The sequence below is a fragment of the Lissotriton vulgaris genome, chromosome 6 (genome assembly GCF_964263255.1).
Source record: "Lissotriton vulgaris chromosome 6, aLisVul1.2, whole genome shotgun sequence".
Classification (NCBI taxonomy): domain Eukaryota; kingdom Metazoa; phylum Chordata; class Amphibia; order Caudata; family Salamandridae; genus Lissotriton; species Lissotriton vulgaris.
Genome location: NC_141694.1, coordinates 1,469,516,701 through 1,469,541,277, shown reverse-complemented (window position 1 = coordinate 1,469,541,277; position 24,577 = coordinate 1,469,516,701). Strand labels below are relative to the sequence as shown.

The window sequence follows — 24,577 nt, the reverse complement described above, 5'->3', positions numbered from 1 at the left end:
TTTAACAAGAAATACTGTAATTCCACAAAATTATTTTCCAGAGTCATAAAAGAGCAAGGGAGAGACATTGTGCAAAGGCTATGGGGAGCCCATGGAAACAGTATTTATTAATTTGGGATATTTAGCACTAGATGGCAAAAACTGCCTAAGAGCAGTGTTATGGGACACATGGGCTGCAGATTTTCAAGTCTTCAACCAATTTGGCTGAACAATGGCAAAGTTGCCTACAGAGAAAAAATAGATCCTAGTACGTGAGTTCTCTGAATATCACCAGAAACGTATGAGAGAGGAGTCGTACAAGTAGCTGCGTCCTTTAAGTTCTAGTACACATACTGACATTGGACGGACAAACCTGCAAAAAAGGCACATCTAAGTTTTAGCCTAAAGCCAGTTGTGCACAAGGAAGGAAGGATAACGTCGTCTCCAAAACACCACAATAATTCTACACAGCATATATGCAACCTGCAATATTGGCAAACTCCGTTCGATTATGTTAAATAAAATAAGCACACAGTTATTAGTCAATAATAAAATGTGTTATTTGGCCACAAAATGATTCATAGATGAAAAGTGCTGAATGAATAAACGTGTACTGTTTAAATATCTATGCCTGTACCAGCATAAACCTTTTGGGCACATAAGTGAAATGCATGACAGCCGATAAAGTAATTTAAACAACTTCTAGACTCCTAGTATTTCTAAGCATTGTTCTTAAATATGAAGTTTCACTTTAATCACTTCTACTTCGAGCACAAAAACGTTTCATTTTGGCATCTTGTTTTGGTCAAATTCAGATTTCATATTCATCTTTAAACCCATACTTTCGCCACACTGTCTGCAACATAATTTGATATATTTGCAGTACTCCTATGTTTATCCTGTAGTATTTTCAAAAATTCAAGGTCTTAAAACAGAACGGAATGTTTCCAGTTAAAATCTTTGCTATGAACTGAAAAATTACAAATGTTGATATTAACTTATTTAATAAAATTAAAAGTGCTAAAGGATCCGAAGATTTAGCAATACAAAAAGTAGATAGGCAACAAAAGAAATCACTGACGCCTGAGCTCATGAAAAGAAAAATAACTGTTTTTCACCTTGGCTGTAGACTTTGTGGAAAAAGTAAGGAAAGCTATAAAACAGCCATATCAAATGGCCTCTGAAAGTCGGGAGAAGATCCTGTACATTCAGCATAAAGCATTTTACTTTTGAGATGTCCTTGTATTTTCAATTAACTTGCCTATTCCCAACCAATATCAAAGCATATGCAGTATTAACTTCTATACCTGAAGCAATTGTTAAATTCAAAAACATTAGGTACACATTACTGTATATATCATGATAAGAAGAACAAAGGCAATAGACTTGGTTTGGAAAATCAATTATGTTTGTCCAATGTACATTATTGATACAAGGTAACTCAAATTCAGTAGGAAATATAAAAATGTATTTTCTTCCTAACTACGAGACAACACTACTTTACCATACAGTTAGATATTACTTCCAATAAGTACAATATTTATTAAACATTTCTTCAGTTTGTTACATATTGGGCAACAAATTACAATATCCTGCAGCCACAAATTATATGCAGAGTATGAAGAAAATATTAATCAGACAGCGTAATCCTCCATTAATAACTCTACAAGAAAGAACTAGCAAATCAGATGTTACATAGAACAGCTCACTAAACTTTTATTTATGCATGGAAAGTGACAGACACTGTTGTGCTGTTGGATACAAAATTGCTGAACTTCATCTTCAGAAGACTAAACCAGACATCTAAACATGCCAACAGGAACATTGAAACAAAATTATTTTCTAACCAACCACAGGAGACAGTTTGATATACGTAAAGCAATGAAGAATAAACACATTTATAAACCAGTACAAACACACACACAAAGGTTTAAAACTGTTCTGAAAATGAAGTTAGCGGTCTTGAGTCAGGGAATAAAAAAAAAGTCAGCAACGACTATTCCCAATCGCTGACCCTTGGGGAGACAGTAAGAATCTGTCGTAGTGCGGCTACATACAGTACAATTCAGGCAATTTTGTTTTGTCACTTAGGATCAGATTGCAAATTCACTGATGTGATGAAAACGAGGAGGCAGGTTTTAGCAGCAACCTCCACTGGACTGCTTGACCGGAGTGCTCTGAATTTTGACATTGGACTTTTCGGCCCCACCAGATGTTGCTCCAGGGCCCATTCGCTTTTTAATCTCAGCTGCCATAGTCATGAAAGCCTGTTCGACATTTGTGGCATTTTTTGCACTGGTTTCCAAAAATGGAATTCCAAGGGAGTCTGCGAATTCCTAAAATTAAAAAGGAGGTCTCAATTACTCAATAAACAAAAATATGTTAAGGAATGCAGTGATTTTTTTATCAACCAATCACCAGAAAAACACAGGGATGAAAGATAACTAATGTTCTTAAAATGTAGTAGTAACAATTTTACAGATAAGTTTTTAGTTTTGTCCTGAGGAACTGGCCAAGATCAGCTAAGCTTTATCTCCAGGTCCTAGGTCAATCAGTGGTCAGTGGCAATTTGTAAGAGTTACTTACCTTCGGTAACAAGGCATCTGGTAGAGAGGTGCAGCCACAGATTCCTTAACTTAGAATATCCCCAAGTGAGAGACTGGATCCGGATTTTTTTTTTGCAGCAGCACCTCTGCGCGCCGGGGGATGACGCCACACAACCCCGCCCTGACGTCGTCCTCGTACTGACATCAGTGAAGTCATATAAATCCCTCCCGGCGCTCTGACGTCAGTTTTCTTCAGAGAAACTTTTCCACTGCACAATGCAGAGCCACCAACTAAAAACTGAAGTGTGGGAACAGTGTGCGAGGAATGAAAATTCTGTGAATAAAGAAGGGGGATGGTGGGAGACACCATCCTAAAGACCGAATAGACACCGCCTACACAAATAAGTGGAGGCTTTGAGAAAGAGCCCCGCAGGTTAAGTGGGGCCCCCTCCCAGAGTACAACAAGGGAAGGACATACAACAAACAGAAATCGTGCCATGTGGATCTGTGCCGTCCAGTAAGAATGGAACACAAAAATAACAGTCCACTTTAGGATAGAAAGAGAAAGCCTGCCTGTTCCCTGTAAAAACAGAGGAAGGGAAAAGAGCACAACCGACCCTCAAAGAGGATGACCACGAGGAGACCAGGACCACGAGGCAGTAGCGCAGACTGAAGGGAAGGGAATAGAAGAGGAAAATAAACCTTCAAGTGAATCAAAGCTACCATAAAGCAGAAAAGAAGTCTCTCAGCAGAGGTTAACGGTATATTTAAAAGCACCCAGGTGAGTGCAACCCCCTGACGATAAACCCCAATGGCAACTGAAGTTGCCAGTGGAGACCACCACCAGAAAGGTCCTCGCAGAACGAGGAGGCTGGATGGGCGTTAAGGAATCTGGGGCTAGACAATGTCTCTACCAGATACCTCGTTACCAAAGGTAAGTAACTCGTACATCTAATAGAGACATCTAGCTGCAGATTCCTCAACTTAGAATAGATACCATAGCCATACCCCAAAAAGAGGGCCGGTCTGTGACAGGACAACAGAAAGCCCCCAGGGTATGCGATCCGTCAACAAGGTGTTGGAGAAAGGGTAAAAACTGCGGCAGAACAATCCGACGGTAGAGGTAGATAGAGAGATTTTTAAAGACCACTGTCATCAGAAAAACTGTCCCACAGGCGTTGCTCCAACGAGAATAGGCCACTCCTAAGGGAGAGGCCAAAAAACGCTAAGTGAACTAAAGGCTGAAGGATCCTTACATCCAAGACAAACACTTCAAAAGACATGGATAGTGTCGAACACCAAAAAAGGGGCATATGACAATTGGAAAATCACCCCAGGAAGTAGAAGCAAGGAGGACCCTATGGGAACTTACAATCACCTGAAAAGGGCTCCCCCACTCATGGAGATATTGGTCTTAACTGTGCAATTATGACAAGTGGCAAGGTAGGAAGAGGAAACCAAGGCAACTGGCATGTAGACAAAATGTATATGTCGGACCATACCCAGCACATTTTAGAGCAGGTTTTACGAAGAGAAGACCATGAAACCTCTAAAGAGACGGATAACCATGGCAAAAGCAGGTGGCCTTAATGAAAAACATAGAACACCGTACAATGGACATTCAATAGGTGCCTGGAGCCCACAATATCACCAGGTGAGTGAAACAAGGCTATATAATAGCGTACAAGTACCCCACATGTATGTATACCCCAGACAACGGGGGACACCTCTTTGGGCAAAAGCCAGGTCAAAAAGAATGCAGGAACAAACTGAACCCATTAACAGAGTTCCGGCCCGTAATGAAGTTACCCGGCTGAAAGCCACAAGCAGAGGACACAGCAACCTGTGAAACACGGCCCCAAAGGCCAACAGGCAACTGAATTCAAAATACATCTAAGAGATGCTAATAAAAGTGTAAACACCCTTGACCACATAAAAGGAGAATGTAAAGCTCACTGATCATGTGAAACACAGAGCACATGTAAGGCTCACTGCCTATGTTAAACACAGAACGCATCTAACTGATGCGAAAAGGAGTAGGTACCACAGAAGCCAGGCCTAAAGGGACCTAAGTAGGAGGACGAAAGACCACCAGCAGCCTGTGAACCGCCGATTCTTGTGTGAGCATCAAATAGCAAAACCCCATCAAAGGGTAAATCAACCAGACGTTCCCGGATATTTTCAGGGAAGACACTGTCTCTCAACTAAGCATGACGTCATAAGGCAACAGAACTCGCCATGACTCGGCCCAAAGAATCCGCAGTGTCTAAGGCTGAACGGATTGTAAATTTGGCCATGTCGCGGTTATTCCGAATGGAATGAAGATCAGCGCGAGCACCTTCGGAGGTGGCAGTAAGCAAAGACTCTGCAGAGTCCCACAGGGCAGAAGTTGCCCAAGACAAAACACACATGGTATTTAAAGACCGAAGGGCTGCACTAATAGATTCAAGCCACCTGGACTTCCGAGAGGGAGGAAGCGTTAGAGGGGGTAGAGACAGAAAGGCAGTCTGCAAGGCAAACCCTTGCGCATCAGGGTGCACAAAAAGACAGACCGGATCATGTGGATCTGGCTGTGACAGTGCAGAACTGAACGTGCCACCGGATCTCCTGAAGCAGGTCGGACAAGGTACCCAAGAGGGCATCATAAAGGGATGCCTCAAAAGGCAAAAGCGACTCCACATTGCTGGACCCACGGTGGAGGACCTCCAGCAAGGGATCCACCGACAAGGGGGTTTGCATTTTCAAAATGCGGGTGGCCCAAGAGACCACTCTCAAAAAAAGCTGCACCAGCCTCGGTAGCCCTCCATGGAGGGGAAAACAGCTCATTAGTGGGGGAGGGTTGTAGGCTGACCCTCCTAAGACACCGAGGGTGCGCCCAATGCCCCACGGAAGGGAGCCCCATGGAAGAACGAGGATCCGGACGAGGCTCCTGGGGAGGCGAACAGCCTGCCAGATCAGGGAGCTCCTGAGGAGGTTCCACAAATTCCAAGGGGGGGGGGGCACTGGTAGCACTAGCGAGGCCGGACGGGAGAGCGGCTCAAACCCTCTCCAGAGTCCTGTATAGAAGAATCCAGAACCTGGCGTCGAAACGACATGTGTTGGCACAGATTGTGCTTCGCCAGACACCGAATCGGCCAAACTATATTAAGTCCCCCCTCTGAAGAGGTCGCTGGGGCCGGCGAGGCAATCTTTCGGCGCCATTACGGCACCGGCCCGCCTCATCCAAAGCGGGCTACGATTCCGAAGAAAGGAGCACAGGTGGTGCCGAGGAGGCAAGCCTCCAGCTCCGGACAGGCGGCCACCTGCCCAGAAGACAGTGTGCTCAAGTCAGAGCTATGAGCACAAGCAACCACCTGCAGCGCCACAGGGAGCCTCGCGGGGCTATTCAGCGCGGCAGAGGCACCGTGGGACGAAGAGGGGAACCCAGGAGGGCCACGCCCTAACAACCCCAGGTGGAGCCAGACCGAGCTGGGCCGCGCCCTAACGACACCACATCTCCGACGTTCCTGGGAGGCAAGGGCTCAATAGGCGCCGGGGTCGAACCCACCGTCGAGTCCAGAGACCCCACAAGAGGCGGAGGTTCAGAGGACGCCCCAGGAACGGGAGAGGACTCAAGGGAGGCCTGCAAGGCCGTAACATAGGCCTTCATTTGGGCCCAAGTCGCCCCCACACCCGGAAAGGGCGGATAGAGGGGGGACAATAGTTGGGAGCGTACGTCTGGAAAGTTCCCGAACTAGAGCCCCTGAGATGACCTGGGCGACAAGAACCTCAACTAACCAAGTGGAGAACGACTGTCCCGGAACCCAGAGGGCGATCGACGGCGGAACCGAACAGTAGAGTGACCTGCGGTCGACAGCGAGGCTGGGGGCGAAATGACTCCAACTGGGACATGCCCGCCGAGACTTCGGTTTCAGGCGTTGGCATGCTTTACAGTCCGTGGAGTCATGGTGCTCGCCCAGGCACCACATACAAAGAAGATGCGGGTCCGTGGCGGACATCTGCTGCGAACAAGAATGACCAGATTTGAATTCTTAAGGCATCTCACACTGTTCCTGACGCGAAGCGTTGAAAATGCGGCCTGAAAGCAGGCTAGAGGAGCTCACTTCGGATCCGCGTTGGAAACTGTCGTCAGCACACCAGGAGGGACATAAATGACCTCTCGGACGTCACGAATGAGGACGACGTCAGCATGGGGTCGTGTGGCGCTGTCCCCTGGCACGCAGTTTAAGTCTGGGGATATTCTAAGTTAAGGATTCTGCAGCTAGATTTCTCTATCAGATACATGGTGTACACAGGTGTCACCACAAAACTTAGACAAAATAGAACACATTAAGGACAATCCAAAAGGTTATAGTACATTCTAGTGTTAGCACTGCTTTTTTTTATGCTGAGGGATCAAATCTGAGCAGGATAAAAGGTCACTTGTGTAGGAGGATTGGAAACTTCAGTGGCTTTCAAGGCCGTTCCATAGTCTAAGATGAACCAGAATACTACTAAAAGCAGGTATCAATTTCAATTCAATCAATTAATGGATACCATGCATTATTTGTGGCTATAACTTCAATAACCTTTGTGCCAACTTTTTTCTTCTAATGCACCTTTACAACAATTTGATAGTGCACTGATATTTTAATGTTTACATGTGTTAACCATGCAATGCATTGACGTAATTAAGCATGAATAAAGAAATAGAAACGGATTTTCATTCTAGTGTAGTCCACAGTCAAGGGCTTTAGAAGGGAAGCTCAGAGCCAACCACCAAAAGGTCACCTGCGGGATCCAAGACACTGAAGGCTAATGTTACTTACCCAGTAAGCATCTGTCCTTGGCATGGAGAGCTTCAGATTTGCATACTCCTGCCATCTAATTGTGGGTCCGGATGTTTGCAAGTTGTTTTTCTTCGAAGAAATCTTTCCAGTCACAAGGTAGGAGACTCCTCCTTTCGGTGATAGTGCGCATGGGCATCGACTCCATTGCTAGATTGTTTTCCCACAGAGGGTGAGAATGGAGTTAGTAAAGGTAGAATAGAGATGTCCATGCATATGTATGTAAAGTAAGAAAAACTGCAACAAGTGTAGGTACCCAGGGAGGCGGGTGGGTGCATGTAAATCTACAGCTCTACGTAAAAGAACAGATGCTTTCTGGGTAAGTAACATTATCCGTTCTAGGCATGAGAGCTGTAGATCACATGCTTTGCATAGACTATACAGCAGTAAACTTCCAAAGCGGTGGCCCCCCTGTAGACGTTGCAGTTGCTTGAAAAAGTGTTTTAAGTACTGCCTGTCTTGTTGCCTCGCTAACACATCGACACAATAGTATTTGGTGAATGTGTGCTGTGTAGGCCGTGTTGCTGCCTTACAGATGTCAGCTGGAGTAATATTCCCTAAGAAGGCCATAGTAACCCATATTTGTGGGTGGAATTTGCTCTAGGGAATACTGTCTAGGTTATTTTCGCTTTCACATAACAGGTTTGGATAAATTTCACAATCCATCTTGCAATGCCAGATTCAGAATAGAATTGCCTTTGTGTGGTGGCGAAAAAGCAACAAAGAGCGGTTTTGTCTTACAAAAATCTCCATTTCCACATAATATATTAGAGCTCTTCTAACATCTAGTGTGCGTTGAGCTCGTTCTGCCACAGAATCAGGTTGAGGAAAGTACACTGGTTACTCAACAGATTGATGTGAAAAGCAGAAACCACTTTAGAAAGAACGTTGGGATTGGAGCGAAGAACCACTGTCTTTGTGAAGTTGAAAGAAAGGCTCTTGTATAGTTAGTGCCTGGAGTTCACCAACTCTCCTGAGGAAGTGATTGCAATAAGAAAAGCAACCTTCCATGAGAGAAATTGTAGTTAACACTTGTGCATTGGTTCAAAAGGTGGACCCATTAGCCTTGTAAGGACTATGTTCAAGTTCCATACTGGTGGAGGTGGAGCTCTTGGTGGTATTACTCTTTAGTCCTTCCATAAAGGCTTTAATCACTGGTACTCTGAATAGAGATAATTGTTGTTTGTTTTGTAAGTATGTAGCTCCTGCTGCTAAAGGCAATTGAATGGATGTGTAGGCTAATCCAGATTGCTGTAAAGGTAAGAGATAACAGATGATGTTTTGCACGGACACATCAAGGAAATTGACATTGTTACAGTATATAACAAGTAGTTTCCACTTTGCTGCATAACATGCCCTAGTAGTAGGTTTCCTAGCCTCTTTTCGGATATTCATACGGTCTGATGATAATTGTAAATAACCAAACTTACTTCAGAAGCCAAATCGCTAGATTGAGTTCCTTGGGATTTGGATGCAGGATTTCTCCATGGCCCTGAGTGAGGAGACTGGAGTTGAGGTGAAGCTTTTGGTATGCAAGTACTGAGAGCTCCAGCAGGGTGGTGATCCAAGGTTGATGTGCCCATGTGGGAGCTATGAGTTTGAGGGATGATCGTCTGAGCTTCCGAACTACTAGCGGAATGAATGGGAGAGGCGGAAAAGCGTAGGCAAATATCCCTGACCAGTTCATCCATAGGACATTGCCTTTGGAGAGTAGGTGTGGGAACCTGGAGGCGAAGCTTGGGCATTTTGCATTTTGAGCTGTGGCGAACAGGTCTATGTGTCCATTCCTGAAAGTAGGGAAGAAGAATCTTGGGATGAAGTTCCCACTCATGGATTTGCAGTCGGTCTGCTGAGAAGGTCTGCAATTTGTTTGTTTATTTCTGGAAGATGTTCTGCTAGGAGATAGATTTTGTGATGTAGGGCCAATTTCCAAATAGCTTGTGCTAGGTGTGACAGTTGGAGAGTGTGTGCTCCCCCCACCTGTTTTTGTATATAGTACATAGCTGTCATGTTGTCTGTGCGGATTAGGACTCTTGCCTATTATGTGAGTTTGAAAGGCTTTGAGCGCTAGCAACACTGCTAGTAGCTCTAGGTGATCTATATGTAAGCGCTTGTACTTTAGACTCCATAATCTTTGGATTGTGTGACTTTGTAGGTGAGCGCCCCAACCAGTGACCGAGGAGTCTGCTGTTAGCACGGTCTGTGGGACAGGGTCGATAAAGGGTCACCCTTTGGATACATTTTGTGGGTTCCACCACTGCAGAGCGCGATGGGTGTGGCCATCTACCAACAGTAGATCAGTCAACTGACCCTGTGATTGGTTCCACTGACTTGCTAAGCATTCTTGAAGGGGACGCATGTGAAGTCTTGTGTGGTGAACAATTATAATGCAAGAAGCCATCATCCCTAGCAGTTGCATGAATACTTTTGCTGGTAATGATTGGATGGGCTGAAATTGAGTGAGTAGAGTGAACACTGTGAATCCTGGCTGTATTGGGAGAGGCTAGAGCTTTCCGAGTGTCTATCGTGGCTCCCAGATAAGTTTGTGTGTTGGAAGGCTGTAGATGAGACTTCAACGCATGGACTGTAAACAGTAGTTGGTGAAGTAAGTGAATAGTGGCTTGTGTGTGTTTGATACACATTTGGTAAGTGCTGGCTTTGATGAGTCCGTCGTTTAGGTATGGGAAGACATGGATGTGTTGTCTTCTCAGATGTGCTGCGACTAGTTGCCAGACATTTGGTAAATACCCTGGGAGCAGTGGTGACTCGAAACGGTAGTACTTTGAATTGGTAAAAACCTGCTATCATGAATCCGAGGCATCTGCGATGAGCGGGATGAATTGGAATGTGTAAATATGAGTCTTTTAAGTCTAGAGTAGACATAAAATCCCCCTGCTGTAGAAGTGGGAGCACTTGTTGAAGTGTCACCACGTGGAAATGCTCTGAAAGTATATAGAGGTTCTCTGAGGTCTAGAATAGGTCTCAAAGAGCCGTCCTTTTTGGGGATGAGAAAGTACAGTGAGTACTGTCCCTTGATGTTATAACAGCACAGGTTCTATGGCTCCTTGGGACAGGAGAAATGGGATCTCTAACTGAAGTAGATGTTAATGTCCTGGTGGCATTTTGCGAGAACATGGTGGACTGTTTGGAGGATGGTTGGTAAGTTCCAGGCAATAACCATGTTGGATAATTCCTAACACCCATTTGTATGTGGTGATAAGACTGCCAAATTGTGAGGAATAATAGACGACGTCCCCGACAGGGAGGGGGAGGGTGGGGGAATTTAGGCAAATCATTGCTTGTTGGGGGTGGGGGAGGGGATTACGTGGTGTGGAACACCTGCCTCGGCCTTTATTGTTGCCACTGTATCCTCCTCTAAAGAAGCCCCTTGTAGAGGAAGATAGATTGTTACCTTTGTAGGAGGCGGCAGTATTGTCTGGGGACATGGTTTTTGACCCTCCACAGTAGGAGCGACAAAAGGAGCCCCAATTAGAGTGAGTCTGCAGAGTTCCCATAGCCTGGCCAGGTCTGTCTTTTTTCTAGTGATTCGTCTACTTTGGACCCGAAGAGATGTTCCTTGTCAAAAGGACTGTTGTACTTCGGGTCTGAAACCAGAAATCTTCAACCATGCAGATCTCCTTAACACACTAGGGTTGATCTCTCTAGCTGCGGCGTCAGCAGCCTCTAAAGCACATCTAATTAATAAATTGGCAAGGAGCTTCCCCTCCTGTACTAAATCCTGGGCTTTTGCTTTGTGCTCATCTGGGAGGTGTTGTAGCCATTGCTCCATTTCGTCCCAGCATTCCCTATCGTATCTGCTAGCAGGGCCCGAGTGTTGGCAATGCACCAATGATGTCCTATTTGGGCTGCTTCTCGTTTACTCATTGACTTTGTCTGAAGGGGAGCATCCCCTGTAGTCTGTGAATTGGCCCGTTTATGGGCATTAGAGACCATCAAGGTGTCAAGTGGTAACTGTCCTTTAATAAAGACTGGCTCTGAGGGAGCAGGCTTATATTTATTATCAATTCTGGGTGTAATAATGAGAGTACACACTGGATCTTTAAAGATATCATCAACATGTCTCATCATACCTTTACGCGTAGGTAGTGTGTCTAGCCCTTTGTGTGCTACTGAGTATTTCAAATAGGAAATCTTCCTCTAGGGATTCCTTGTGTAACTGTACCCCATGATATTCTGCAGCTCTAGCAAGTAATTCTAGATATCCTACATTGTCATCAGGAGGGGAAGGCTTTGCAGAGTAAAGATCTGGGTAATTATCTGTAGGTACATTAGTGTTATAATACATCGAGGAGGTGAGACGGAAGCCTTTTGTTTCAGCTGAGTTGGAGTTTGGGTCATGGGGTACTCACAGGAAGTGAACCTTGTGGCAAGTCTTCATCCATCTCGGAGTCCGATTCTGGAATGGAGACAAGTTCTTTGTGTTCTTCCTTGGCCTCTTATGCGTCGAATTAGTGCTCGGATCCTTCGCCAAAGATGTCCGACGTGTATTCAACGTTTTGACTCTGCAAACGTCAAGCCCGACTATCACGGAGCGTTTTCTTCGATCGGAACGTTCTGCACACGTCGCAGTCCTGTTCGTTATGCTGCGGAGACAAGCACATGTTGGACACTGCATGTGAGTCGGTGTGCGGATACTTGGTGTGGCACAGAAGGCAGAATTTGAATGATGTCCATTCCATTGAATGCGAAGTGGACTGACGCGGTTAGGCCGGACGGCCTTCCTATTTATCTTCGATCGAGATAGAAGATTTCCTTGACGGACAAAATACACAGAGAGGTGGGATACGAGTTCGAAACAATACAGACGCCGGTAGAGTGGATTGCGCACCGAGGAGAACCTGAAGAAACTGTTTTGTAGGGGAGCGCAGCAATACAAGTCTGAACCAGATGGCGGAAAAAAATCTAACAATGGAGTTGATGTCCATGAGCATCATCACCGAAAGGAGGACTCGTCACCTCGTCAATGGAAAGACTTCTTCAAAGAAAAACAACTTGCAAACATCCGGACACAACACTAGATGGCAGGAGTATGCAAAGCATGTGATATACAGCTCACATTCCTCGAACAGGGTTATTACTGGATAGAAAGGCAAATTGAAGCAGGACTACAATGAAAGGAGTGTTTTGAACGCAGGTGCCAGGGCTTCAGTGCTGTCAGTGTCATGTGCGTTAACTGCCCTCTTCCCATCTGTGCTGCTGTTTTAGAGAAACACCATAAATTATCTTGTTATCTAAGACACTTGAATAGCATTGCAATGACATGTGTGCCCCTAAACGTTCAAGCTCAGGCAGCAGGATAAATAAACAAAAGGCTCATCACTGTGTGAAGGGCAAGCTCTTTTTTGTGGAAGCACAAAACGTCTGCCCAACCAAAAGAGATACTCCTGGCTTTCAACACGCGAGTGGAGCAAACCCCTCCCTTTTCTGGTGATACTCAAATGCCTGGGTGACCACTGCACTTCCAAACCAGACCATAAAATGTCTTGTGCCGCCCCCTTCACTGCAGCTCTCAGCCAAAGAACAAAATGCTGTAGAGCTACCGCACGGCACACACAGTGATATGCTACCAGAAAGTGTGTTCATAGTTGGGCCAGGCTATAAAACTACATTCTAAATACCGTGGTTGAAAAGACAGTGGCTGCTCCCCCACCCCAATTTCCTTTTCAAAAAACGTCTGTGCCCAGCATAAATAAACTGCGACCAGAGACTGCGAGCATAGACAGGGATGCGCTCTTCCTTGTAATTGTGGAGTTGGCCTTTTTGGAGCCTACTTGTGACCAGATGAGAAATCAAATTTAGGTTTAAATATATTCAAATTAAAAGTGGGTATTTTGCCTGCAAATATGGCCAACTTCCTCCATGATCAAATGTAAGTGATAAAGTTCTCTAGGTTGTGAGAACTTCTATTCTTTGTGTTAGAATAAAATAATTCTGGGTGGATGCACTGGCAGGGAATGAAAGCTGCAGTAGCAGACTTAAAGAAACAATGTGATGCTACATAGAATATTCATATTGGAATGCTGAATCTTTTTTTAAATCTCATCTTAAACCGATATTAGCCGTTGGAAAAGTTGGGTCAAGACAGAAAACAATTTTCACAATGTGGTAAGTAAGAAACATGATCTTGGATTAAGCAAATTTTGCAATATTGGACCATTATTTTTTGCCATCTAGGACAATTATGAGATTTATCTACAGATCCCATTAAAAAAAAAAATCTACAACATTTGCTTAGAAGTGCTGTAAGGTAGGGTATGCAGTGCTCTTTCCGTCCCCAACTGTGAGGTAGGGAAAAGAAAACTGAAAATGACTAGTTGACATGAAAAAGAGATGACGTTTAGCAAAAAATGAGGATGTGCTCTAAAGTTTACTCTATCTTTGTATCCGTGCATGAACAGTACTGCAATTGATAAAGCTTGAATTTCCCTTATCCTCTGGAGAAAAGGGATCCTAATAAGGAAAACCATCTTCCAGTTAAGCAACTGTAGAGGACAAGAATGGAGGGGCTCATGTCGAGGCCCTATAAACCTATTAAGGACCCATGAAGAAAAAGACAGTTGTCCACCATGTCTTTAGCACCCGAGGAGTTAAAGAATCCCTGGTAGATATGCCTAAGGAAATGTCCAACACATCCTAACACCACCCGAAGGGGAAGCACTGGCACTCCCCTGCTGGCCCCTTTGCCACATGAATCACCGAAGATGGGAGCAGAAGCACATCCTCTGTCACCACGGTGGGATCATGTCAACGCACTCATAACAAGCTGATGTTCTGATTAGTTGTCAGAAACGCACTGGAAGAATTTGCTTACAGCACACCTAGTGAGGACTCTCCCCAAGCACTTTCGCTAGGGGGTGAGAGAAATCAGGAGGCTAGAGGCACACTGGGGAAAGGAAAACGTTTATTTCCCCCAGTGCTTCTCTTGAGTGCATTCAGGCTGCAGAATTGTGAGTGGGATCACAACAGCGCGCAAGAATTCAAGCTCTAAGCCACCAGGGAATTTTTCTTACAAGGGCAACTCCCCCAGTTTCAGTTAAGGATTATCAACCCGATTACTCTCTGCCTACCATGCAGTCCTACTCACGGTGCCGTGCAGTTAGCTTATGTTTTATTGGCTTTTAAATTCATGTTTGGCTTTGTGCAAAACTACAATGTGTAGTCTGTGTGTCATTTTTGTTTGTTCGTTTCTAGTGGAATAGGTTTGGTGTTTGACCTATGCAGTGTAGATGCAGATGATCCTCAGTCTAGCTGTCCGTGGCAAGTAAGAAGTATCTAAGGATCTTTTTGTAGTAAATAGTTCATTGTATGGTTCTTTTCTTTCAAGATTATTATTTTCCAAAAGTTGCATTTACTGTTCGATACAGCTACAGTTTGTAGAGTTGTGATTTGACGTAGTGCCGTTTATAGTTGCCTACTTTCCTATGACATTCTTATTAGTAAAACCGAAGGGGATTATTATTAGTAAGCATTTTGGCTGCTTGTGAGGGGACCGCCAAGCAGTTTATTTGCATTTTGAATCTCCCTCTAAACATTTGCTACAAGATTGACTTTGCCTAAGGGGCACAGGACCAAGTGCAGATTCTGAGTGGTAGACAATCTGTGGTTACTTGTTGAATCTCATGAGTTTACATCACAAAAATGCATGGAAAATGGATAGTTGTAGGCATATTTTGGGCTTTGCAGGGCATGTGGGTAAGAAAACATCATGGGATCCACGTGAGGTACACCTTCTTGGACTTCTCCAGGTGTCCCTGGGTGGCCACTGAGCCTGGGCTCAAATGCAACCGCTACCCCTTTTGAAAATGTCACCACATTGCATTTTGGTCACATTACTGTTGCAGGTGCTAAGCCCACCAACACAAGTGAGGTACCATTTTTATCAGGAGACAAGGGAATTTTAGGTGGTAGGATATTTGTGGTTCTCTGCAGGCACCACAAGTACCTACTCACAGAAATTGGAGGAAAATGTGTGTTTTTAACCAAAGTTTGAGGTTAGCAAGAGCTTCTGGGTAAGAAAACCTTGTGAGAACCTCACAAGTCACACCACAGGCATCTAATTTTCACCAATGTCTGCATATGGTAGATTTCCCTGGGTGGCGGCTGAGCTAGGGCCCAACATTCGCAGCTTGCCACATCATAAAAAAATAATAAAAAGCTTGGATTCTGCTGGGTAAAATAGGTCTGGATAACTTGTGTTGGAAAAATCTAACAATGTGTAAGCACGAAGTACACCAGGTAGCAAAACAAGCATTTACAATGCAAAGGTCTCGCCTTTGCAAAAGTTAGCTCTATTGGCATCTTGAATGACAAATTTTTATGTGTTGTTTTTGAAAACAGATAAATAAATGGCATTGTCATTTACAATGCCAATAGCTTAATCTCTCACACCGCATGTATCTAGTGTATTAATCCTATTGAATTTGCGCACACACAGCCACACACACACAGCCAGAGCCACACACACACACAGACAGAGCCCCACACACACACACAGCCAGCCACACACAGACAGAGCCACACACACACACAGAGCCACACAGCCACACACACAGCCACCCACACACAGAGCCACACAGCCACACACAGCCACCCACACACAGAGCCACACAGCCACACACACAGCCACCCACACACAGAGCCACACAGCCACACACACAGCCACCCACACACAGAGCCACACAGCCACACACACACACACACACACACACACACACACAGAGCCACACACACACACACACAGAGCCACACACACACACACACACAGAGCCACACACACACACACACACAGAGCCACACACACACACACAGAGCCACACACACAGAGCCACACACACACACACACACACAGAGCCACACACACACAGAGCCACACACAGCCACAGAGCCACACACACACACACACACACACAGCCACAGAGCCACACACACAGCCACAGAGCCACACACACACACAGAGCCACACACACACACACACACACACACACACAGAGCCACACACACACACACAGAGCCACACACACACACAGAGCCACACACACACACACACACACACACACAGCCACACACACACACACACACACAGAGCCACACACACACACAGAGCCACACACACACACAGAGCCACACACACACACAGAGCCACACACACACACAGAGCCACACACACACACAGAGCCACACACACACACACAGAGCCACACACACACACAGAGCCACACACACACACAGAGCCACACACACACACAGAGCCACACACACACACACACACACACAGAGCCACACACACACAGAGCCACACACACACACACCCACACACACACACACCCACACACCCACAGAGCCACACACACCCACAGAGCCACACACACACAGAGCCACACACACACACACACACACACACACAGAGCCACACACACACAGAGCCACACCCACACAGAGCCACACACACCCACACACACACACACACACACACACCCACAGAGCCACACACACCCACAGAGCCACACACACCCACAGAGCCACACACACCCACAGAGCCACACACACCCACAGAGCCACACACACACCCACAGAGCCACACACACACCCACAGAGCCACACACACACACCCACAGAGCCACACACACACCCACAGAGCCACACACACCCACAGAGCCACACACACCCACAGAGCCACACACACCCACAGAGCCACACACACACACACACAGAGCCACAGAGCCACACACACACAGAGCCACACACACACACAGAGCCACACACACACACACAGAGCCACACACACACACACACACAGAGCCACACACACACAGAGCCACACACACACACACCCACACACACACACACCCACACACCCACAGAGCCACACACACCCACAGAGCCACACACACACAGAGCCACACACACACACACACACACACACACAGAGCCACACACACACAGAGCCACACCCACACAGAGCCACACACACCCACACACACACACACACACACACACCCACAGAGCCACACACACCCACAGAGCCACACACACCCACAGAGCCACACACACACCCACAGAGCCACACACACCCACAGAGCCACACACACCCACAGAGCCACACACACACCCACAGAGCCACACACACACCCACAGAGCCACACACACACCCACAGAGCCACACACACACCCACAGAGCCACACACACACCCACAGAGCCACACACACCCACACACAGAGCCACAGAGCCACACACACACAGAGCCACACACACACACAGAGCCACACACACACACACAGAGCCACACACACACACACACACACACAGAGCCACACACACACAGAGCCACACACACACACACCCACACACACACACACCCACACACCCACAGAGCCACACACACCCACAGAGCCACACACACACAGAGCCACACACACACACACACACACACACACAGAGCCACACACACACAGAGCCACACCCACACAGAGCCACACACACCCACACACACACACACACACACACACCCACAGAGCCACACACACCCACAGAGCCACACACACCCACAGAGCCACACACACACCCACAGAGCCACACACACCCACAGAGCCACACACACCCACAGAGCCACACACACACCCACAGAGCCACACACACACCCACAGAGCCACACACACACCCACAGAGCCACACACACACCCACAGAGCCACACACACACCCACAGAGCCACACACACCCACAGAGCCACACACACCCACAGAGCCACACACACCCACAGAGCCACACACACACACAGAGCCACACACACACACAGAGCCACACACACACATACACAGAGCCACACACACACATACACAGAGCCACACACACACATACACAGAGCCACACACACACATACACAGAGCCACACACACATACACAGAGCCACACACACATACACAGAGCCACACACACCCACAGAGCCACACACACCCACAGAGCCACACACACCCACAGAGCCACACACACCCACAGAGCCACACACACCCACAGAGCCACACACACACCCACAGAGCCACACACACACCCACAGAGCCACACACACCCACAGAGCCACACACACACACAGAGCCACACACACACACAGAGCCACACACACACAGAGCCACACACACAGAGCCACACACACACACACACAGAGCCACACACACACACACAGAGCCACACACACACACACACACAGAGCCACACACACACACACAGAGCCACACACACACACAGAGCCACACACACAGAGCCAGACACACACAGAGCCAGACACACACAGAGCCAGACACACACAGAGCCAGACACACACAGAGCCAGACACACACAGAGCCAGACACACACAGAGCCAGACACACACAGACACATCTTCAAACGCAGTAGCTAATGTAGTGTAGTTTGCCGAATGTTAGGTACCATCCTGCAAATTTGGGCACAATCAGCTCTTAAAGTTCCCTGATACCGCCTCCACTGTATTGTATCACTAAACAAAAAAAGCCACTGTTCACTCTCTCACTTGCCTGACGATGCCCCTCCTACTTTTGCCATGTTGTTTTTTTACAAGACAAGATAGAGAAAGAGTCAGATTGCCGATACTGCCTTATCGGAATTATATCATTTTTGGGCAAAACTATTTTTCAAAAACTGCATATCTGCCAACCATCAGAAGGCATAATAACATTTTTTATTGGTTTTGTCATCATTTACCACTGCGAGTTCTCTTTTGAGATGTTTTATGTAGCGCTAGTAGACGGGGGCTTCTAGGCACTGGTGATCTGTGGTTTACCTGCGCATAACATTCTCGCTGCACACCGTAGTCGCCAACATTTTAGTGTAGTGTCGGTGTTTGCCGCTCCCTCGACAGCCCGCTGACTCTAAGGTCTAGGATCATAGAGATGTCAGCTAACAGTAAAACGAGCCCACAGGACATTAAAATAGCCAAATGCCAAAAAAGGCACACAGACTGACATTTCAGGTCAGCTCTTTAGGAACTGCCCGATTATAGGCCGATCCGATCTTTATGCTTTATAATTTATGGCATGCTGTTACCACACATAGGACTCATACTTTCCCACCACTAATATCCAGACCTAACTCCAATTGATTTAAACCACTACAAAGAAAATAGAGTAAAAGCATGGAATGTTTTTTCTTGTGAACACAGGAGTAATGCCAGTGGTAGTAAACGCTATAGAAATGCAAGGACTATACAATACAATGTGCATTAGTTGTGAACACAGGTATTTGACCAGAACGAATGACGTTTACTAAAGAGATGGGTTGTGGTATTTTCTTACCAAAGCCACTGCAACACGGAATACGAGATCCAATAAGAAACAAGGTGCAAGGATTTTTCAAGTTAATCCATGCTAGGGTTAAAACATTGCGTGTACCTTTGCACTGCACTCATACAAGGGTGCATCAGTGCTTATTACACCTATAGCCACGTTTATTTTCACAGCATGGCATAAACTCATTTTGATGCACATACATACACTTTTTATTGTGCCTCCTGTAATGCAGCTTTTCAGCCTCTCTTCGTCTGTCCCAACTTGCACTCTGTGACAGCTGCGTTTCGTTCTGCTGCTAAATGTCACTAGCGCGCATTTATTAAGAGGCGGACAAGCCGGTCGGAACGTATCAAATCATATTTGCAAAATCAGATTTCAGAGCGGAAACTAGGTGTCTGTGGCGTAGGACGAGCTGAACAGGATGAGCTCGGAGCAGTGAACAGACAATGCCTTCCTCCCAGGACCGTGAGAGGAAGCGGTCAGGTGTCAGCTCGGGGAGGGGGAGGGGAAGCGAACATTGCGTCACGCGCTATTGGGATGGGGACGCTAGGCGAGTAACGCTGCGCGAGCCTCAACAAACGGCTCGCGCTCGCCCACCTTCGTATCTCGCCGGTGTCTGACTGAAACATAACAGCCTGGTAAGGGTCAACGCTGTGCGGCATAAAGCAGGGAGGCGCAGAGCGGCAGAATTCACCAGACATCAATCAGCAAGGGTTGGGCACAGCTGCCCGCCCTCTTGTTGTTGTGGTACCGATATATGGTCGCCGCATGCACCGTACCTAGCACTCTTGACAGGGATGCACGTGCATTTTTTCCTTCATCTTCCGCAGCCGTGTTATGGAGGTGGTTCCGCCTCCAAGACCCAGCTTTGCTTTAGGGCAGCAGCTGCCGCATCTCTGAGCCATGGCTGGGTGGGGCTGGGTAAAGCTCCACTCAGTGTAACCCCTGCCCGGCTCCGAAGGGCGGGGGGAGGCGGTGTCAGCGCTCTGGCGGGGCCGTCGCGGTGAGGGGGCCAAGGCAACCTATCTGGGCACTGTCTGGCAGGGAGGCAGCGGTGCTCGTGGATGCTGCAGAACTGCAGATTTATTTTTCTGTATTTATGCGTGTGAAAGGGCACGGACGGCTGAACGAGCTCCGAGACGGACGCGGTTAACCCATGCCGCCCGTCAACGCTCCGAGGAGCGGCATTTCGCGAGTAGTGATGACAAGCGCTCGCCATGCCTTTTGTCTGTAAGCCCCGTCCTTTTCAGACTGGGCGCCCAGACTTCCTGCTGGCACAAAAATGGTTCCTTATCTTCTTTATAGGGCCATCTGGACCCATAAAGAAGATAAGAAACCTTTTGCGTCAGCAGTAAGTCAAGGAACCCAATCTGAAAAGGACGAGACTCAAGGAGAAAGAAGAACGTCACGGGGACCTCTTCTCCAATGGCTGGCCAAAGTTTAGGAGGCTAGCCAATGGAGAAGAGGGGAGGGGCATAACCTCGCTAGTGATGTTCTCTATCTCATTAAATCATCGCAGGCTGAGACCTAAAAAGGGCTTAGCATTTTAGGGGAAAAAGCTAAGCAGCCAACTGGTTAAAACCTTCAATAAAGGTTTTATCAACAAGGAATTATTCACTGCGCTGCCTGCACTTCCTACTACATATATGTTATTTTGTAATGCCATCAACTCAATTACAAAGGTTTTATGAATATGAAATTGCTCATGCAAACTGAAAGAGAACTCATGGCTATCAAATTTAATGACATCTTGCACGCAGGCTTTCAGAAGTGAGATACACTTGACAGATAATCGCCATACGTGTTTCGGGTTACGAACATCCCTTCCTCAGCGGCGTTAGAATGGCAAGTCAGCTCAGTTCATTGTGCACGCAATTTTTTAACAGTTCTTGCCCTGATGGGCGTGGCTCTAAGGCATTCTGGGATCTGTAGTGCCAATATGGGTTCCTGCATCGAATTGCTATATAAACGGCTGTCTCGGTTGGGGAAGAAGACCCACACCTGCTACGGGTCTATGCTGATACCAGACTGTTTCAGCAGGAAGAACGGGAGTGCTGGCGCTCTGCAGGGAGTACCAGCAACGCCAAAAGTGGCATCTACAAAGCAGTGCATGCATAAGGAGAGAGTTCACCTCAACCCACTGTGGATTTATGAAATTTATATGTGACAAGACCAGCGCACCCACAAGGGTAATACATATTGGCACTACAGATCCCAGAATGCCTTAGAGCCACACCCATCGGGGCAGGAACTGTTAAAAAATTGCGTGCACAATGAACTGAGCTGACTTGCCATTCTAACGCCGCTGAGGAAGGGATGTTCGTAACCCGAAACGCGTCTGGTGATGGCGATTATCTGTGAAGTGTATCTCACTACTGAAAGCCTGCTTGCATGATGTCATTACATTTGAAAGCCATGAGTTCTCGTGTGGCCTCCTTCCGTATTGGGTTCCTGCATCGAATTGATATATGTATATATTAGTTTAATAGTTGGTACCTTGTGGTGTTTTACCGCCATGAGTAGGACTGCATGGTAGGCAAAGGAGTAATCGGGGGACAATCCTTAACAGGGTACTGTTCCAAAGATTAGTTTGTACTGCAGATCTGTCCTATACTCATGACAAGCAACTTCCTGTTGGTAAGTTAGCCCTGGGTCCTACATAGGCAGTGGGTGTACAGATCTGTCCTGGTCGCAGTTCGAATGTATGGAACAGGGTGACATTTTCAGGGGTGCTGGCAGTGGATTAGTTTACAGTTTTCTTTAAAGGGATATGGTACACCTCAGTTTCATTGGAAATTGGGTCCTCCTAATCAAGTCAATATGTTTCGAAGCATCAAGGCTTCTTCATCAGGACTAAAAATTATCCCCTCGCCTCTGCTAACGCCATCCCGTGGCACCACGGAGCCGCGGGATGGTGTTAGCAGAGGCGAGGACCTGTTGATCACTACAATACAGTGGCATCATCCTTTCCACCCGTTTGAAATGCTCAAGGAGCAAAGTCTCCTGCTTACTCTAGCTTACATTTCAGAAATACTGATTTAGTTTACACTTTAACATTACTGATTGTGTATTGTATGGAATGCATGAGGTTTTGCATCCCTTTTCACAATTTTTGTATATAGCACTTTGTCCTAGCACAAAATTGATAGCAACATAGTGGGTACAGAAGGGATCATTTTTAGTCCTGATGAAGAAGCCTTGATGCTTCGAAACATATTGACTTGATTAGGAGTACCCACACGTAACACGCAGGACTACTCCGCACCACCTTTTTAACAGCACCAACCCCCCTGACCTATTAAAGTTTTTTAAGTCTATGAGGTCAGGTACTTTTTAACTAATTTCTCGCATCCACCCCTGACCCTGCCTCTAACTACCTCTACATCACACACACTGCTACAAATTCAGTGCTCCCGCATAGTCGCTGGTCGTAGCACGCCCCGTCCCGCAGCAGGGCGGGAAGACCCCTATGATGAAGCATGACACCAAGGGCCCATTTGGTGTGAGAGGGGTATTTAAGCAAACACTGTGTGCATCCTACCACGATAGGAAACATTCCTTTGAACCACTTGAAGGTGGAATATTTTGGTTTTGTTCACTATCCTCCTCTGATGGTAGTGATTTGCATAAGGTAGATGCCTTGCTCAGATTTGGAGTCAACTTCAGTGTGATAAAAATGGTAAGATTGATAGGTTTGTGGGACCTCTAGAAACAAAGAAGATTTTTTTTAGCATCAAAGAGCCAGGACTGTAACGAGCAGTGCCAACTGCTAAGCCTCTTTTGTAAGAGGCTCCTCAATCAAACAATTCAGCCAAGGATCCTTTCGAGGTTGATCTCCTTGGGGGATCCTTAACACGTGAATAGACGGTTTTCAGCCGAGGCCAAAAGTGTTGTGTCCGGTCATCTGTGGGGTCAGAGTCTGAAAGGACACATATACAGGGCACTACATCTGATAAGCTTCTGAGCTAGCAGTGTCAATACTGCCCCTCTGTCATACGATTCGATTCTTCAATGTCTTCAGCAACTACATCAGACTGTGAGCTGGTAGAGCCTATGATCTGCATTGTTGAGTAATGCACTCACTGTATGCAACTTTGGTGCTGCATGGTCTTCTTTGGCAGTAAGGTTTTGCAATCTGTTCAGGCTCTTTTGTTGTGGTCCCTCAGAAGACAGACCTAAGGCTGGCTGGAGCACAAAAATGTACATGGGGCAGAACTTTAAAGCTATTTTGCATGCTCCCTTTAGTTATCCCCACCAGGGCAGGACTGGCTGTCGCGGTCACAGGGCATTTCCCTGGTGGACCACCAAAGCGGGGGCCGGTTTTGGGCCCCTGGGAGGCAGTTTTGTTACCAGGGCCAGCTATATTGGCCCCCTGTAACAAAATCGACCAAAACCATTCCTAGCAAACAGCTCTGCCGCGCCCCCAGGGCCGGGCGAGTAGTTAGCCAGGGCCAGTTTCGGCTCCCAGTTCGGCCCTTTAACCTAAATTCTTCATTCCTATAGAGCTTTAGGACATGTCTCAGACTGGTTTTTGAAACGTAGTCTGACAACTATCGCGCATATAGGGTTACACTAAGATTTTATTGCCGGTGTCCGCATCTCCACACTAAAATGCATTAGTCGCACATTTATAGCACCCCCTCATCACCCAAGATCAATACATACATACACATACTAAATGAACTCTGGATACCCGGGTTTCAAAATCATTAAGCACTACAACAGAAAATATATATATCATCTACCACACAATCCAACCTAGTGTCGTCAGAAGAAACGGCAAGCATACAGGTAATCCGGTATTTTGATTATTTTTATTTGCAACCCCCCTCACCCCAGACAGACGCGTTTCGCTATAGAAGCTTCGTCAGTGTCAGTTTGTGTTTGTGATTAGTTGCCATTTTAAAGCC

The 24,577-nt window shown here is 46.6% G+C and overlaps 1 protein-coding gene across 1 annotated transcript in view; it reads right to left on the bottom strand.

Moving 5' to 3' along the window:
* Positions 1 to 517: 517 nt before the first annotated feature.
* Positions 518 to 24,577, bottom strand: part of RAB1A (RAB1A, member RAS oncogene family) — a 153,658-nt gene continuing 129,598 nt past the window's right edge. The window contains exon 6 of the mRNA XM_086927595.1: positions 518 to 2,315. Coding sequence (XP_086783721.1) covers positions 2,118 to 2,315 — 198 coding nt within the window. The 3' untranslated portion in view covers positions 518 to 2,117. The remainder of the gene's footprint in view (positions 2,316 to 24,577) is intronic.